This window comes from Pyrus communis, chromosome 9, assembly GCF_041283825.1.
Source record: "Pyrus communis isolate YQ-2024b chromosome 9, ASM4128382v1, whole genome shotgun sequence".
In the NCBI taxonomy this organism is placed as follows: Eukaryota; Viridiplantae; Streptophyta; class Magnoliopsida; order Rosales; family Rosaceae; genus Pyrus; species Pyrus communis.
The window spans coordinates 4,436,729-4,451,910 of NC_142573.1; the positions used below are offsets into that span (position 1 = coordinate 4,436,729).

Consider the following 15,182-nt stretch of genomic DNA (forward strand, 5'->3'; position numbering starts at 1 on the left):
GAATTAACAAGAGGTGTGTAGAAAAGTAAAAATGAGTGCGTAGATAGCACCATTCTACTTGAAATAGGTCTCAATGTACAAGTCTTTTTACTATAAGCAAATAACATTTAATTTAGAGAATCATTATCGACACTTTACAAATGTTTTCTTGTCACTTTTTGATGCGGTCTAATAATATCTTTCTTCATTTGTAAGTGAGAGATATTAAGTTCGATTCTCGCGTAAAGGTAAATTTGAACCACATCATTGCTAACTCGTTATGAGGAGAAATACTATGTTCGTTATTTTAAAATTCTTTAATAATATTAAATTTCAACATTTAAACTCAATACTACTTGACAAAGTGAAAGGAAATATTCAAAACAAACGGGTAAAATTTGGTGCCACCTGTCAAAAAATTGTTGGACCTAATAGAACTGCGGTAAACCCAAAAAGCCCAACTCACCTAACATTTAAGAAAACGTCCTCCAAACGACGTCGTTGACAGTCGGGTCATCCGTAGGCAAAGATAAAGAGAAAGAAAGGAACAGGAGAATGAGAGAGTTCGGTTGCGCAGCAAGAAAACAAACCAGTACCCAAGTTAGTGTGTTTGTGTGTGTGTGATCGAAATTCGAAAGGACGAACGAGAGGAATCAAATCGATCAATCAAGCGATCGAGAAATCAAGAAGTGAAGAAATGGGGGAAGAGAGAGAGGACCCACAGCAGCTCAAGAGAGCGGCGGCGGCGGCCTACGACTACGAGAACGACCCCAGGTGGGCCGACTACTGGTCCAACATCCTCATCCCTCATCACATGTCCTCCCGCAGCGACGTCGTCGACCATTTCAAGCGCAAGTTCTACCAACGCTTTATTGTCCGTACTCTGTCTTTCTCTCTTCCTTGTGCAGTTTCTTTAATCTGAGTGATTACTCACTATGAATTGGTTGCTGATTAGCGTTTGTTTCTTCGAATTTGGACTCTGAACACTTGAATCTCAATTGGGTTTCTTCTGTTTTGTGCAATTGGGGTCGTTTTTCCAATTGGGTAATTTTGGGTTTTGTCCCCTGTTTCTTTGTTTGATGATGAATTGATAATTTGGATTCCTGATTTTGCTTCTGGGTTTCGATTTTGGAAATTTTAGGCAGAATTCAGTAGCATTTTCAATGTTGGGTTTCGATTATGGAAACTTTATGCAGAACTCTGTTTCTTTGTTTGATGATGAATTGATTCAGTAGCTTTTTCAATGTTGGGTTTCGATTATGGAAAGTTCATTCAGTTCAGTTCTTTTCTTTTTAGATTTATGAGTAAAAGTGAGATCTTGCTATTTTTGTTTTCAAAAGGAACAGTTTTGATACATGAGTACAACTTTAAGGTCAACATTTGGTTGAAGAATTATGCTTTAGGGGTTTCAGTTTGTGGTTTTATCATTGTTTAAGAGTGCCTTCTTGGTAAATGCTTCGGGGAATGTAATTTGGTCGGAGATGCATGGATTTTGTTAGATTTTTTTTTTTAATTCTGTGCACCTTGACAAAGTTTGTACCTGGATTTTGTGAATAGGATCCTGAACTTATGGTAGACGTGATGTCATCTAGCAGTTCTGCCCAGCCAAAGAGACCATCTGCCTCGTCCCGGACGACAAATGACCAAACTCAGCCCCGTAGCGCAGGTTGGGATGCTTTAATTTTTCTATACAAAAATTTGGATATGCCAAAATTGCTGTTTCCTTTAAAAGAAATGAAATTTATCTCAAAATAAAACTGTAGTTTCTTTCAGTAGTCTGGAATTTGTCGATTATAGTTAATTGACCTTGAATTGGTGTTTGTAGGTTCAACTCCCAGAACTCCAGGGACACCAGCAGCAGCTCCTCCAACTTCTCTGCGTTGGGATCGAAAAACCATTCAGTTTTCTGTAAACGCTTGGGTACTGTCAAGTCTACTCATGCATTGATAGAATCAGATTTATTTTTATTTTCGTATCTATCTGTCAAACTCTTTCCTTGCAAGGCGAATGATGTTTATAAATCAGCCTGATTTTGAAGAAATGTTGGGACTTCTTGTAGTTTTTCTTTCTAATCGACCTTCACAGTTTATCTTGTTCCCTTCAACCATGTTCTCTATGGACAGTCTCAATAAACACTTTTATGTAGGTTAGAGTTTATGTTTTACTTTTGACTCTATGGTTTTTCAGTGCAACTGAACTGCTGTAATGTTATTCTTGTCCAGTTGGGCAAGGGTCCTTCTCTATGACAAATATGTGTGCTTCTTTTGAATCCAAAACTTGCTGTTAACAATGACGTCTTGCTAAGTGCTGCATGCATTTTAATATGTCTGTTGTTATTGATTCCTTTTGTATGTCTTTCTTCCCTGCAGGTGTTTCTTGTGGCTGTGTTTGCAATTTTCCCACTGGTGCCTAGAAACCTTTCACATAGGGCGTATCGGCTTTCCTTTATGGGCACTGCATGTTCATCTCTGTATTCCTTGTACTCGCTCTACGGGGTAAATCTACTTTCTCAGATTCGATCACTTGCTTTCTTATTTCATTAACTTGGATGTGCTGTCCTTGTTCATATTTGATTAACGCACCCTTTACTTTTCAGAAACCAAGGGCTTGGAACTTGCAGGCTTTTCAAGTGTACTTTCAGTCAATTATCATGACTAAGGATTTTATCTACTTGATGTACTGCCTTACCTTTGTCACATCACACCTTTGCCTAAAATGTAAGCATTCCATAATCCTCAAGTTTTGTCTTCTCTTTTCTTATATGTTTTCAATCTAAGTCGGACTCATGTTCTTGGCATGTCTAGTTTAATGATGTGATGTTTATTGCAGTCGCGCTGATTCCCATTCTGTGTCGGGCTCTTGAGCACGTTGCCAAGTTCCTTAGGCACAATTTTAGTCAATCCTCCTTGTACAGGTAGAAGAGTTGATGTTCAATAATGTTGCTTTATATTTACTTGTGTTAGATACCTGCTCCCATGGGGATAGTAGTATTTCAATTTTAAGCACTGTTATTTGCATCCAATTTTATTACGCTGTGGATTGCTAATTCTGATGCTGGGCATCAGGATAGTTTTCAAGATTTTTCGAGCGCATTTACTTTTGGTTTGATGTTCAGTCCAATCTAAATGAATAGTACCTTACCAGCATTGAGTTTAAATCTACCTGTTTTCTTTACTGAGCGATATCTTTTCTTCTGCCATGGTGAGCAGGAAGTACCTGGAAATGCCTTGTGTTTGGGTGGAGTCAAATACAACTACCCTCAGCATACTTTCTTCACATGCTGAGATCGGAGTTGGCTTCCTTCTGATTATTTCATTGTTCTCGTGAGTTGCTTTGAACCATTTTCTGCGCTGCATTTTTCTAGTCACGGACACATTCTTATTCCATTGTCATTATGCTTTCACTTCTAACATTTCTTAATTTGTGATGTATTTTTGGTAGGTGGCAGCGCAACATTGTACAGGCATTCATGTACTGGCAGGTGCGTTTCCGTTCTTTTCTTATCATTATGGAGTGGCATCTGTGTTCCTGAAGCTAAATTGTTTCAATCATGTTGAACACGCTAGCCACAAACACACAAATGGATAAAAGCACCTGAAAATATGCACCGAGTCGGTGCCCCTTGCAAACATTATTCTTCTCATTAATTATAGAGATGGAGATATCATTTTCTGCAAGCGTAGGCTCACTCGACAAGTAATTTTTTGTCAGTTTAGGTCAAGATCTTGGTAATTTATGGAGTCGAGAAGTGCATTAGTGATGTAAAAAGTTGATTTCAATACGTTCATTTTTCGCGAATATCTCAAACTCATAGCAGAGCCTAATGAGTTTCGTCTGTAATACATTTTACAGCTGTTGAAGCTCATGTATCATGCCCCAGTGACTGCTAACTACCATCTGAGCGTGTGGACCAAGATCGGAAGGACAGTTCACCCTCTTATCCACCGCTACACCCCGTTCTTGGGAACTCCCCTCTCTGCTGTCCAGAGATGGTGGTTGCGGTAGAGGCAGAGAATCAGAGACTCGGCGTTCTTGGGAACTCCCCTCTCTGCTGTCCAGAGATGGTGGTTGCGGTAGAGGTAGAGAATCAGAGACTCGGAAGAAGAAGATGAGATTGGAGAAGGACGTCAATGGAAATTCGCTTGAATTCTTGTAAGCTAAAAGAAAAAACTGACGTCTGATGTACTGAATTTGTCGGAACTCATTTGGATTGCGGGTGGATAAAAAGTATATCGAGTTAGTTTTCTCTAGTGGATTTTATTCATCCAAATGCCGATTCTGGTGGACAACAAACTCTTTTTACCAATTACCATATAGATTCGCCCAAGTACGATATCTATGTAAAGATTTTTAACAGTTAAATACTAATTGTGTTTTTTTTTTTATGAAAAAATTTACCAGTTAAATTACTCGAAGTATCTAATATTTTGAAACACTATAAAAAATTTCTAATTGTAGATGTGGAGTAACATAGGCTAAAGTGGAAGTGCTTTCTCCCTTTTAATATTGCGTCTACATAAAAAAAATCGAATCTTGATCTATTGAGAGAATATTTCCAGTGAAGTTCACACGCGAATGTCTTCCTTTTTAAAAATAATATCTTATCTTATATGAAAGAGATTTTCTTCGGATTTCTTTCCTATCTTATATTTCAGAATTAAATAAAAGATGCAATTTTACTTTCCAGGAGCTTCAAAATAAACAATTTTATTTTTTAATTTCTGGTAGCTTCAGGTTCCAACGGTTCTGGAGTCATCTTCCGGGAGCTTCAAAATTAACGGTTTAACGGTAAATAGTAAAAGTAATGTCCACCGAAATTAGCAAATCACCAAAAAAGGCTTAGAAAGCAATTTCGGATCCATTTCTTTTACTAAAAAAGTTAAACAATTGTTTGATTGATTGATTGATTGATTGATTGTTTGAAAAGATTGGAGCTTTCATCGTCCAGCTGTATACCCACTACCCGGCAGCTATGGCGTCGGAAACCGATCGTCTTCTCCGGCAATCTTCCTCTTCCGCGGCGGAAGACATGGCGGAAAATGCCGACGCATCGAAGCCCTTCCTTTGTAGGTTTTTGAGCTATCCTGTTGCTAATACCAATACATCGAGCCACAAGAGGCGTCGCAGGCTCGCCGAGAAATTCGCCTCCGCCGCGCCCCGCCCTCGTCGGCAGCAGTCGTTCAGCCGCGACATCGGCCACGCTGCCAAGGAGACTTACCTGATTACTAGCCTCAGCTTCACGCTCCTTCGATACCTCGGGTATCCATTCTTCTTCTTCTTTAGATCCTCCTAGCTTGACTTGGTCAAGGATTGGGTTTAAATTTAACCTCTGTTTGGTTGCCGAGAAAATTGTGGGAAACCGAAAGAAAATGGATTTATAGAACAAAAACCAGGGTCTATCAATTTTCTAAGTTGTATGGAATTTTTGTGTTCAATTATCGTTAATTTTTGCTGAAAAATGCAAGTTTTTGTTATTTCTAATCATATATTTTGATTCAGGGTAGGCTACCGGTGGATGACGAGATTGCTTGCTCTTGGTTGCTATGCTATGTTACTAATGCCAGGATTTCTTCAAGGTTTGTGTGTTTATGTAACTACTTGCTCTTACACATTCATTGCCAATATAAATTTGTTTCCCTTTTCGTTATTTGTTTTATATTTCGTCAAATCATAGTACCTGCTGCTCGAATTATAAGAAAGATGCGATTTGTTTGATTTGTCGCTAATCGAAGAAAGAACTTGCCGCCTGGATAGGGTTTTGCACCATCATAGTCTTTCGGAAAAGGCTCCTAGTTTGATTATTGTTGTTGATGTACTTCAGTATTCCCGTTGTTAAGACTTCAGTAGTGTTATGTCCGTAGATTTCACACTACCGTGCCATGATGTTCTTTGACGTGACCCACTTCTTGAACGTAGATTTGTTTGTTTGACATATGATGAGAGTTTCTAATTTTCTTTGTTTTATTATATTAATCAGTTAATGTAGTGAATAGTCTCTTGTGCATTTAACCGGAACATAACTTGATTGTTTACTTTTCTTCAGTTGCAATATGTTATTTCTTTTCAAGCCAGGTCCAGCGTAGTATTGTGTATGGAGATCAACCAAGAAATAGGTAGGTGGATTTTGTCGAAGGAAATTAAACAGTTGATTTAGATTTTTCAAATTCTGTGACCCCATTTATTTCATGTATCATTTATAGGTTGGATCTATATTTACCTGCAAATAGTGATGGAAAAAAGCCGGTAGTGGTATTTGTAACTGGTGGAGCCTGGATTATTGGGTGAGTGATTTTAAATAGATGAGAGCTGTTACTTCAGCAATTCTTATAAGTTTCTTTCATGAATTGGTGCAACGGCCTGGAGATGATATTCTCTTTGTTTTTTGGGGATCATGCAAAACATCTTTAGGTGAAGTTTCTGGTTATATATATGTGGCCATTTATTTAGTTATTTGACATTAAGTTTCCATAGTTTCGTGCTGATGTAGGTATAAAGCTTGGGGTTCCCTTTTAGGTCTGCAGTTGGCTGAAAGAGACATCATTGTGGCATGCATTGATTACAGGTAATTGGTTTTAGTTTAAGCAGTGCAAGTTATAATGTGTGATTACTTTAACTTATATATGGTGCTTTAGATGAAGTATTTGGAAAAAAATAGTAGACACCATGTCCACTGTGTCTATTATTAGAGTGATACATTCAAACATTAAAGTATTCGTTTTGGTTCACCAAGCTTTGGCTTTGTAAAAGTTAAGGGGAACCTATGTAAAGTTTGTTGTTTTGCGCAATGAAGGCTGTGTCATGTCACTCAAATGAACAATTATACACTTCCGGTATGTCCTTTACAAGTGTTGTTGATATGAATTATATGGTTCATGCAGAAACTTTCCGCAGGGTACCATCAGTGATATGGTGAAAGATGCTTCTCAGGGGATCTCATATGTCTGCAACAATATAGCAGATTATGGAGGTGACCCTAATAGGTGACATACTAATATTCGTTCTTTCCTTTCTTGTGCATCTCGAAACTGATTGTATATATATATATTCATTTATTATAGTCGTTTTGTGATTGTTTTGAGTAGGATCTATCTAATGGGACAATCTGCTGGTGCACATATTTCTGCTTGTGCTCTCTTGGATCAAGCAATCAAAGAAGCTAAGAAGGAAGAGAGCATTTCTTGGAGCGTCTCCCAGATAAAGGCTTATTTTGGTTTATCTGGCGGGTAAAGATCTATTTGCTTCATCATTGTGAATCAATTGAAATTTTACTGAATTTGAAAGGTAAAAAAATGAATTGGATGCACCAATTGCGAGAATGTGGCTTCACAAAAAGGTCCAAGTATGTCTTAAAATAGGCTAGAAAAATTCAAAACGTCTAGAAACATAAATACTGGTACACATGTTATCTGATAGTGGAAAGAAATCATCCCATCTGGTCATGTAATTGTCCGTATAAACACTAGAATCTGATGACCAGTAATTGTCCGTATAAACACTACATGCATGGGTCATTGTTGTATCAAGCTCCATCAGAGACTGATGACCAGTAGTTGCCTTAGTACTATGTAGATGAATCTGTTGACGGGTTTGGATGGGTATACTAATCTTCTTTTATTCTCCTCACAGGTACAATTTGTTTAATTTAGTTGATCATTTCGATAATCGTGGACTATATCGTTCCATCTTTTTGAGGTACTTACCATATGATGTGTTGCTAGCCATTCTTTGGCATACTCATATCAATTATATTGTAACTTTTCTTGCTTGTTACTTACTGATGCTTTTGTTTTGATGTGTCATGACTCATGCAGCATTATGGAAGGTGAAGAATCCTTACATCAGTTTTCTCCTGAAGTTAAAGTAAACGACCCAAGCAATAGGAATGCCGTTTCTCTCTTGCCTCCTATCACTCTTTTCCATGGAACTGCAGATTATTCGATACCATCAGACGCCAGGTTAGAATGCCCCAGATATAAATTGTACCTTTATATGGGATTATATGGAATTTTGATGCCTCCTGTGAACACAGTATATAAATTCCCTTTAATTTAATGCTACGTTCATATTCTTCTGAAGGAACATAGGAAACCATTACGTAGATGTCTATTACATTAGCATATTGTGCCTCCTACAAATCGAGTCCGAAAATGTTTCTTAAAGTAAATTGGATCTAATGCCTGTCATCCATGACATTTGCTCTTTCTTTCGATTCTATCTGCACGGTACACATTCATACCTTGAACGAAACATTTTGCCTTTTGTAGAAAGCTTCATTTTGGTCCGTCTTGATACAGACGGCTGAATCCAACTTAAACTTTTCTAGAGAATATCATGGCGTGATAGTATCAGTAAATAATGTGTCTTTATGTGCAGTAAAGTTTTTGCAGACACGCTTCAGAAGGCAGGAGCTAAAGCTGACTTAATACTATATGACGGAAAGACTCATACAGATTTGTTTCTTCAAGTAAGTGATTTTTCGGATGTGAGAATTTTACAATTGTCGCTATTGCAAACTTACGGCCTCCATTGCTATTCGCTTTTTATGAACTTACAATATTTACAGTTCAGACTCTTTGAGAGCAATCTGAAATAGGATATCAGGAATTCATTCATAGGCATCTGACTCTTGGCTGCACTTTATAGGATCCTCTAAGAGGCGGCAAAGATGAATTGTTTGACCAACTAGTTTCCGTGATACATGCTGGTGATACCGAAGCTCTTGAGAAAGATGCTATTGCACCTCCGAGAAGGCGCCTTGTTCCGGAGCTCTTGTTGAAGTTGGCACGCTGCATCAGCCCCTTTTAGGCCTTGTACACTGTCACTATTGAAGACCAATTAGGTCCATGCAAAGGAGAGGCTTCAATCGGCTCGTGGAGATCTAGATTATTCAGAAGACATTACAACATATTTACTTTGATGAGGTTGCTCCATCATAATCCACGAGTTGAATATATCGAAGACAGAGATCAGTAGCCTCAGATATCTAGAGATGTCTCTCTCCTTGTAATCCAATCGTTTTACATGATTGGAAGAATTTGTTTTTGTTGTCCCTTAATGTAGACTTAAAACGCCAAAACTCGTAGATTAGCGGGCGGTCTTTACTTGGTTTCTGTATTAAACAGTTTCCTTTTGTTATTCACAGAACACATTGTTGCCATTCGTGGTGATTTTTTAAGGTGCAAATAAATCAGTTTCTACATTGTTTCAGGCAGAATTGTGCTTTGGCATAACATCTTGGTTGCCTTTCATTACCTATTCCAGCCGAAACAGCTCCAAGAGAAACAGGGAAATAATTCAAATTGAAAGCGAACGTACTCCGACAGGAAAGAAAAACGAGTTTAAGAACCGTGAGCTACTCTGCAACAAACTGCCGCCAAGTTCAGTGCATCATACATTATTCAGTGCATCATACATTATTCTTCGCGTTTCTGTTTCAACGTCAATACAATCACCTAATGACTTTCGGGAAAATGGAAAGTCACCACCGGATAAAATGACAGTGGAGTGTTACAAAATTATATAAGAACCTGTTTACATAAGTATTAACTTCTAACATTTAACCCTAACCTACTGAGTACGACGCATTTGGATTCAATTCTCATCCATACAAAGGCACAAGCAATCTGCGCTCATACTCGAAGCAAAATTTTCTTTATCGGGGGAAAGTAAACCTGAAAAACAGTGATCAATGCTCTAACTACTTGGAGATTTTATCAGCAGATGGTGGAACCTTCACAGCTGGGGTGGAAGAGCTAGCAGAAGCCTCTTCCGCTGCATAATGCTTGCGTAATCTCTCCTGAAGCGCACGTACACGGTCCTCAGTCTTGCGAAGCTTTCTCCATCTGTAGGTACCCCAGAGGGCAAAACCACCATATACAACAATGTAGGAAGCCCAAACATAAGGGTAGGTCTCAGCATGCTCTTTGATTTGCCGGTACTTTGCTTCCACCGCTCCTCTCAAACCAGCTGCAGCTTGGGGACTTGTGGTTTGCTGCAATTCTTCTCCCTTTTCCTCGGTTGCCATTCCTCAATGTTCACACACAATTTCCCAATCGAAATCCCTGCAACAATGTACATAGAACAGAGATTAGATATATTGGATTCGAAATTGGAGCACACTGAAAAGCCATCTACATTACGATACATGTTACACATCAGACGTATAATCTGAGCATGTCAATCAGCACCGATTATCTTTGAGAAATACGAACAAATACAACCGGTTACAAACTCCGAAACAAAACACCAAACCAACAATAAGCCGTATACAAACCACGATTTAGTACCCCTTGATTCACTACTTAGTGTCCCTCGAGTTCTATTTTTCATTCAACATTCGTAGCGGGTTCCATCAGTGCGCGTTTCCCATTACATTTCTAAACAACAAGTCCACAACCAAAGCAAAAGATAACATTTTGGAATTCACAAAATTAACAAAATTACAAAATCGAGTGTTGAACATCACGCAATCAGATCAAGCTAAGAAATGAAAATATATTATTTTTTGTCTTTCGGATTACAGACATGAACGACAATTTCAAATACTGCAAATCAAGACATTGCAATTTTCAAAATATTATCAGATCGCAGCAGAGAACACAGCCATCCAGATTGAACAACCCACAAATTAGCTTCGAAGAATCGAAAAACCGAAGTTTCTAGATATACCCAGATGAAGAAATCGAATGAAAAATGGAAATCGAGTTCAGAAAGTGAAATTATAAGTTACAATTAAGAGCTTACCAATCAATGATGGGAAGGGAACGCTGAGAATCTTGAGAGACTTGCAGACAAGAAGGGGGAGGAGGAAGGCAGACCTGAACAGAGTAAAAAAAAGGGTTTAAGACCCCAAAGAAAACAATATGGGCTTCGGCCGTTGTTGCCTGCAAAGCCTGTCCATTTTTTTTAGGTGTTTTAGTTCATGTTCCTTTTAACAAAAAATAACATTTTTATTCTAAAAAGTCACTTCTGATACTATTTATTTACAACACATTTTTATCATTTTGATTAAAACTCAAAATTTTCAAGTCATTTTAATTAATTATATATATATATATATATAATTATGGGGTACGCCACCATCACTTCTTGCTGAAATCTTTTAGATCTTGTTTAAAACTATTTTTAAAATGGTTGAAAATGTTTTTGGTAAAAATATTTTGTAAACTAATTCTAAATTTTTATTAAAATTGCAAGTAAACCTTGAAAAAACACTTAAAGTGCCTGCTGCTTGCAGAAAGCACTTCAATTATTTTTAAAACTCAAAAAACTTTTTTTCTAAAAGCACTTTTAATTATTTTAAAAAAGCTTCCAAAAAAATTTTTAGTATGACAAAAACACTGTCTCGCCACTTCCTGAAAAACATCCAGAAGTTCCACCTCTATTTCCAAAAAAACCAAGGATCCGCCACCATACTAAAAAAAACCTGGCCCAGATTAATGGCATGACCAAAACAGAGCAAAAACGGCATGAGTTTTGGTTCCCCACGTCCTGAGCGGTTTGGCCTTTCAAACCAACCATAGCAAAAGCTCTCTCTCTCTCTCTCTCTCTCTCTCTCTCTCTCTCTTTCACATTTTCTCACACTAACATCTTTCGTCTGCAATTTCTGCAATGGAAGTTGTGTTCTTGTTGATGATGGTCCTTTTGATACCTACCCATTCTCAAACCACACAATTCCAGGATAAACCAGGTGCTGGAATTCTGTTTTTTTTTTCTTTTTTTTCTTTTTCGTGTTCTAATCTATAAGTTATGCCTTTGAAACTATTTGCTGCATATTTTTATTACTTACTGTGTTCTCTGTTTTGTTCAGTTAATGATCCGAGTAGAAGAACAAGTTCTCGTAGCCGGCTTTCGAGACCGCTAATCGGACGTGATGGGAAGGTTTATGCTTGCTCTGACAAAGATTTACTTGCATTTGAATCCAATGGGTCCATTGCTTGGACCATGCATTTGAACCATACCTGCAACTCCGATATGGCTCCGGTCCACGGTGGTAGAGGACAGGTACGTGCGTTTCTTGAAAATGTCTGCTCCGGCATCTGTAGAAAGCAGTGACAAGGCGGTTTTCATGGGCAAGACCAACATTTTCAACTTGGTTTTTTTTATGGAAACGCTTTTGGTTATTTGAAAGCGCTTCTCGTCATGTATAAAGGCTGCTTGAATATGACATCTGGAGTGTGGTTCAAGTTTTGAAAGCACTTTTTGAAAAAGTTGTTTATATGTGAAATTGCTTTGGCAGATATATCTGGTTGCAGGTAACAAGGTGATTAAAATCAATTTGTTGAACAATGGAACTTCTGAACCGTCTGCACAAGTTTTGCTAAGTACTGAGCCAACTAAAGACGAACAAGGTGGGGTTGTTGGGATTGCAGTTAGCACATTGAGTTCATTGATCTTTGTAAATGTCAAAAATCGGGGACTCTTCGCGTACATGACACGGGGGCAGTTGGTCTGGAGTGCGGGACCTGTCATCGATCTATTTGGTTATCGCCAAGGTTGTAGGAAGAACAATGCAGATTGTTATTTCAACACCGTCCCTGTGATTGATGAATGCGAGGCTAGTATATATGTGAGGACATGTTTATGTATATTTTTCAATTTTTCGGTTGAATCAACAGTTTACCATGTGACAGCATTAAGTTCTTAAGACAAAGTTATTAATTTGCAGATCTCGAATACTGAAGGTGAGATCTACTCGCTATCAATTCGTAGTCCTCACTTCAAATGGATCCAGGATTTAAGTTGTTACGATAAAGTTTTCACGATAACCGCTGGAAACAACGGTAGATTGTATGTTACTGTACCAGTTAAGGCTCTATTGTTGGCGCTAGATGTTTCTTCAGGAAATGTGTTGTGGGAGGGAATTATTGGTCCATTAAGTAACTCAGACTACACGCCGATTGTTGATTCTAATGGTAGTAGCTCTATGTTTCTGTATACGAACTTTCCCAAATTTGGCTTGTCATAACTCCCAATGAATTGATTAGCTGTTTTTTTTGCTGCTTCATCACATATAACAGGTTGGATATCTATTGGTTCCTTGGATGGGTTCCTATACTCATTTTCACCAACCGGGATTCTCAAGAAATTCTCAATAACAACTGCAGTGGACTCGGTGATCCAAGTCAGTCCTGTACTCGACTGCACTGGTTATGCAATTTATATCTCTCAGACGAAGATGGAAGGGAAGATCAGCCATGCCGTAGGTGAATATACTTATGTGTCAGCAATGAAACCTAAAAGTGTTCATATTACCTTGTATGTTCCAGCCACCGGATCCATCTACTGGTCCGATAGCTATCCTGGTAATTTTGTTTATGTGGTGCTTTTAGCGACCAAATTTAATTAGAGTCGTCTATTTTCACCATTTATATTGCTTCGCATGCGCTAATCCTTACAGCGGTTGGTTCTTCTAGGTCCGTTGTCATCCTTAATGACTCAGAATGATCTTCGCCATTTTATGCTAGACGAGAGGATTCTTCTTGCATTTGTCGCTGCTTCAAGTGAGAGACCCTTCTTGGATTTGTTGTACAACCTTTTTGCAGTGTCCTGAAATATGTATGAAAATATGCCTTTGTATCCTAATTGGGAAACGTTAGTGTACTCTTTAGTACCTCTCTTTCTTTCACTACAAGAAAAGTGGTCGGCAAGATCATCAGATCTATCTGCTCACTTGATATTTTTATGTATATGTTTCGTACAGCTAGCAGTAATTCAGCTTACTTATTGATCCATTTGTTTTCATTAAATGGATGCAGAAACTGGAAATCCATTGGCATGCCGTTCCACGCGTAAGACCTAGCTTGGTAACTTCTTCGACACTCGTTTATATTGTAGTTCTTGTAACCTTCTACTTGTACTGATCAGGTCAAAAGCTTATGTCTAGCTGCTCCCAAGTAAGGCCGAAGCTGGACGGCATGTACACTGGTAAGTAGCGAATCACGCGAATGATATAGTTGCAAATCTTGAACTCGAAGGATTTCAGCTGCCAGTACTTCCTGTTTTTGTCCCCATCAGGTAATGGAAGGGCAATACTTTTGTTCCTGCTTTTCGAATCTGCAATCTTGGTACTACTAGCTGGACCAGTGCGATTCTGCTGCATATTCTGGAGTAAAAAGAAGCTTCAAGGCGAAAAAAACCTCGGAAGTTTTCTTGAAAAGAGAGTAAGATCATAGTCCTCATCATGCGCTTTCAACAATGCATGCTCCTTCACCTTCTCAAATATGTTTCTGCCATTGCTCTCAGCGCTCTCTCCGACTCAAAAAGAAGACGTTCGACAGGACGATCACAGAGCTCGAGCAAAAAGCCGCGGTCGAAGCAGTGACCAACGCACAAGTGCTTGAGAAACTGTCAAATCTGTTACAGAAAAGGCAATTCATAGAGAGGAAGCTCTCAACAACATATAGTTTGGGCAGAGATGGCGGCAGCAGCTCGCGGTCGAAATCTCTTCTTCCATCATACGACGGGAAGAAAACAAGGAGTGTAGTCCCCGCATTGAGTGATGCATCATCGTCCTCCAGAGAAAGCGGCAGCAGCGGCGGAGGAGGAGAGAGTGAGTGGAGTTGCTACGAAAGCAAGGGGAAGGCAGCTGCAATGGAAGAAGAGAGTAGTTCAAGTGATGGGTTAGGGTTTCTGGCAAAGACAAGTGCATCAAAGGCAGCTGCATCAAGCCCTATAGAATCTGAACCAAATATAATGATTGGTACCAGTAGGAGCTTGTCGCTGAAGAGGAGAAGGGCTTTGTCGTCAACTAATTAGAAACTAGGTAGGAATTGGATCACAACTCAAGTTTTACGGTGAAATACGTTATAAGTAAGTAAGGGAATGAGTTCATCCCATAAAAAAGCGTTATCCGTAATTTTACATTTGATGACAAAGTATCTTATGTGTGTCGCCTTCACTAGAAATTGTTTTGTGATAAAGCAAGAGCATTGTACGTTATTAGTCTCGTCTAAAAAAGGTCAGGAAAGAAAAGGGTAAAAAAATTACATTTTGTCTCGTCAGGTTTTCGTTCAATTTTAATTTCATACAACATATTATAGTTTTTTCAATTTATACGACTCACGATTTTGTACCAATATTATGTAACTGTTAGTAAATTTAAAATTTTCTTTTAATTTGTCTTAATTATGTGACTCAAATTTGAACTTTAAGTCAGCAAAATGTGCGTTCTACAATTATCACATTATCATTTAACTATCAAT

The 15,182-nt window shown here is 38.4% G+C and overlaps 4 protein-coding genes across 9 annotated transcripts; 3 read left to right on the forward strand and 1 right to left on the reverse strand.

Annotated features, from left to right (window-relative positions):
- The first annotated feature begins 482 nt into the window (after positions 1-482).
- LOC137739341 (uncharacterized) lies at positions 483-4,229 on the forward strand. Of its 3 annotated transcripts, XM_068478900.2 has the most exons (10): positions 535-853; positions 1,537-1,645; positions 1,805-1,899; positions 2,349-2,474; positions 2,576-2,696; positions 2,809-2,893; positions 3,189-3,302; positions 3,421-3,460; positions 3,832-3,986; positions 4,059-4,229. In XM_068478900.2, the coding sequence occupies exons 1-9, from the start codon at positions 677-679 to the stop codon at positions 3,982-3,984; spliced, it is 1,020 nt and encodes a 339-aa protein (XP_068335001.2). In that variant the 5' UTR covers positions 535-676; the 3' UTR covers positions 3,985-3,986; positions 4,059-4,229. The 3 variants fall into 3 exon arrangements, with proteins under 3 accessions (XP_068335002.2, XP_068335001.2, XP_088556302.1); XM_068478901.2 differs by having other exon boundaries at positions 483-853; positions 3,832-4,229; XM_088700176.1 differs by lacking the exon at positions 535-853 and adding an exon at positions 894-1,023 and having other exon boundaries at positions 3,832-4,229.
- A 200-nt stretch (positions 4,230-4,429) lies between these two features.
- LOC137739735 (isoprenylcysteine alpha-carbonyl methylesterase ICME) lies at positions 4,430-9,193 on the forward strand. Of its 4 annotated transcripts, none has more exons than XM_088700173.1 (12): positions 4,430-4,767; positions 4,907-5,238; positions 5,479-5,555; positions 6,023-6,092; positions 6,180-6,260; positions 6,467-6,541; positions 6,858-6,959; positions 7,062-7,202; positions 7,606-7,671; positions 7,791-7,934; positions 8,353-8,443; positions 8,623-9,193. In XM_088700173.1, the coding sequence occupies exons 2-12, from the start codon at positions 4,952-4,954 to the stop codon at positions 8,782-8,784; spliced, it is 1,296 nt and encodes a 431-aa protein (XP_088556299.1). In that variant the 5' UTR covers positions 4,430-4,767; positions 4,907-4,951; the 3' UTR covers positions 8,785-9,193. The 4 variants fall into 4 exon arrangements, with proteins under 4 accessions (XP_088556299.1, XP_088556298.1, XP_088556301.1 ...); XM_088700172.1 differs by having other exon boundaries at positions 4,667-4,767; positions 7,038-7,202; XM_088700175.1 differs by having other exon boundaries at positions 4,674-4,767; positions 5,484-5,555.
- Positions 9,194-9,450: 257 nt separating this feature from the next.
- LOC148694066 (uncharacterized) lies at positions 9,451-10,853 on the reverse strand. The gene is made up of 2 exons (XM_088700177.1): positions 10,723-10,853; positions 9,451-10,040 (listed from the first exon to the last, which is right to left on the reverse strand). Exon 2 carries the CDS (start codon positions 10,001-10,003, stop codon positions 9,677-9,679), a length of 327 nt encoding a protein of 108 aa, XP_088556303.1. The 5' UTR covers positions 10,004-10,040; positions 10,723-10,853; the 3' UTR covers positions 9,451-9,676.
- A 632-nt stretch (positions 10,854-11,485) lies between these two features.
- GEX3 (gamete-expressed 3) lies at positions 11,486-15,029 on the forward strand. Its single transcript, XM_088700171.1, has 10 exons — positions 11,486-11,668; positions 11,789-11,982; positions 12,218-12,547; positions 12,647-12,893; positions 12,999-13,283; positions 13,395-13,481; positions 13,737-13,769; positions 13,846-13,905; positions 13,996-14,141; positions 14,224-15,029. Exons 1-10 carry the CDS (start codon positions 11,590-11,592, stop codon positions 14,734-14,736), a joined length of 1,974 nt encoding a protein of 657 aa, XP_088556297.1. The 5' UTR covers positions 11,486-11,589; the 3' UTR covers positions 14,737-15,029.
- Positions 15,030-15,182: the final 153 nt, after the last annotated feature.

Coding starts and splice junctions, on each gene's coding strand:
- LOC137739341 (XM_068478901.2), top strand. CDS start 677: ATGGGGGAAGAGAGAGAGGACCCACAGCAGCTCAAGAGAGCGGCGGCG. Junction 2,475..2,575: donor CCTTGTACTCGCTCTACGGG/GTAAATCTACTT, acceptor TTTACTTTTCAG/AAACCAAGGGCTTGGAACTT. Junction 2,697..2,808: donor ATCACACCTTTGCCTAAAAT/GTAAGCATTCCA, acceptor TGTTTATTGCAG/TCGCGCTGATTCCCATTCTG.
- LOC137739735 (XM_088700172.1), top strand. CDS start 4,952: ATGGCGTCGGAAACCGATCGTCTTCTCCGGCAATCTTCCTCTTCCGCG. Junction 5,556..6,022: donor AATGCCAGGATTTCTTCAAG/GTTTGTGTGTTT, acceptor ACTTTTCTTCAG/TTGCAATATGTTATTTCTTT. Junction 6,261..6,466: donor GGTGGAGCCTGGATTATTGG/GTGAGTGATTTT, acceptor GTGCTGATGTAG/GTATAAAGCTTGGGGTTCCC.
- LOC148694066 (XM_088700177.1), bottom strand. CDS start 10,003: ATGGCAACCGAGGAAAAGGGAGAAGAATTGCAGCAAACCACAAGTCCC.
- GEX3 (XM_088700171.1), top strand. CDS start 11,590: ATGGAAGTTGTGTTCTTGTTGATGATGGTCCTTTTGATACCTACCCAT. Junction 12,894..12,998: donor GCCGATTGTTGATTCTAATG/GTAGTAGCTCTA, acceptor CACATATAACAG/GTTGGATATCTATTGGTTCC. Junction 13,284..13,394: donor CTGGTCCGATAGCTATCCTG/GTAATTTTGTTT, acceptor TGGTTCTTCTAG/GTCCGTTGTCATCCTTAATG.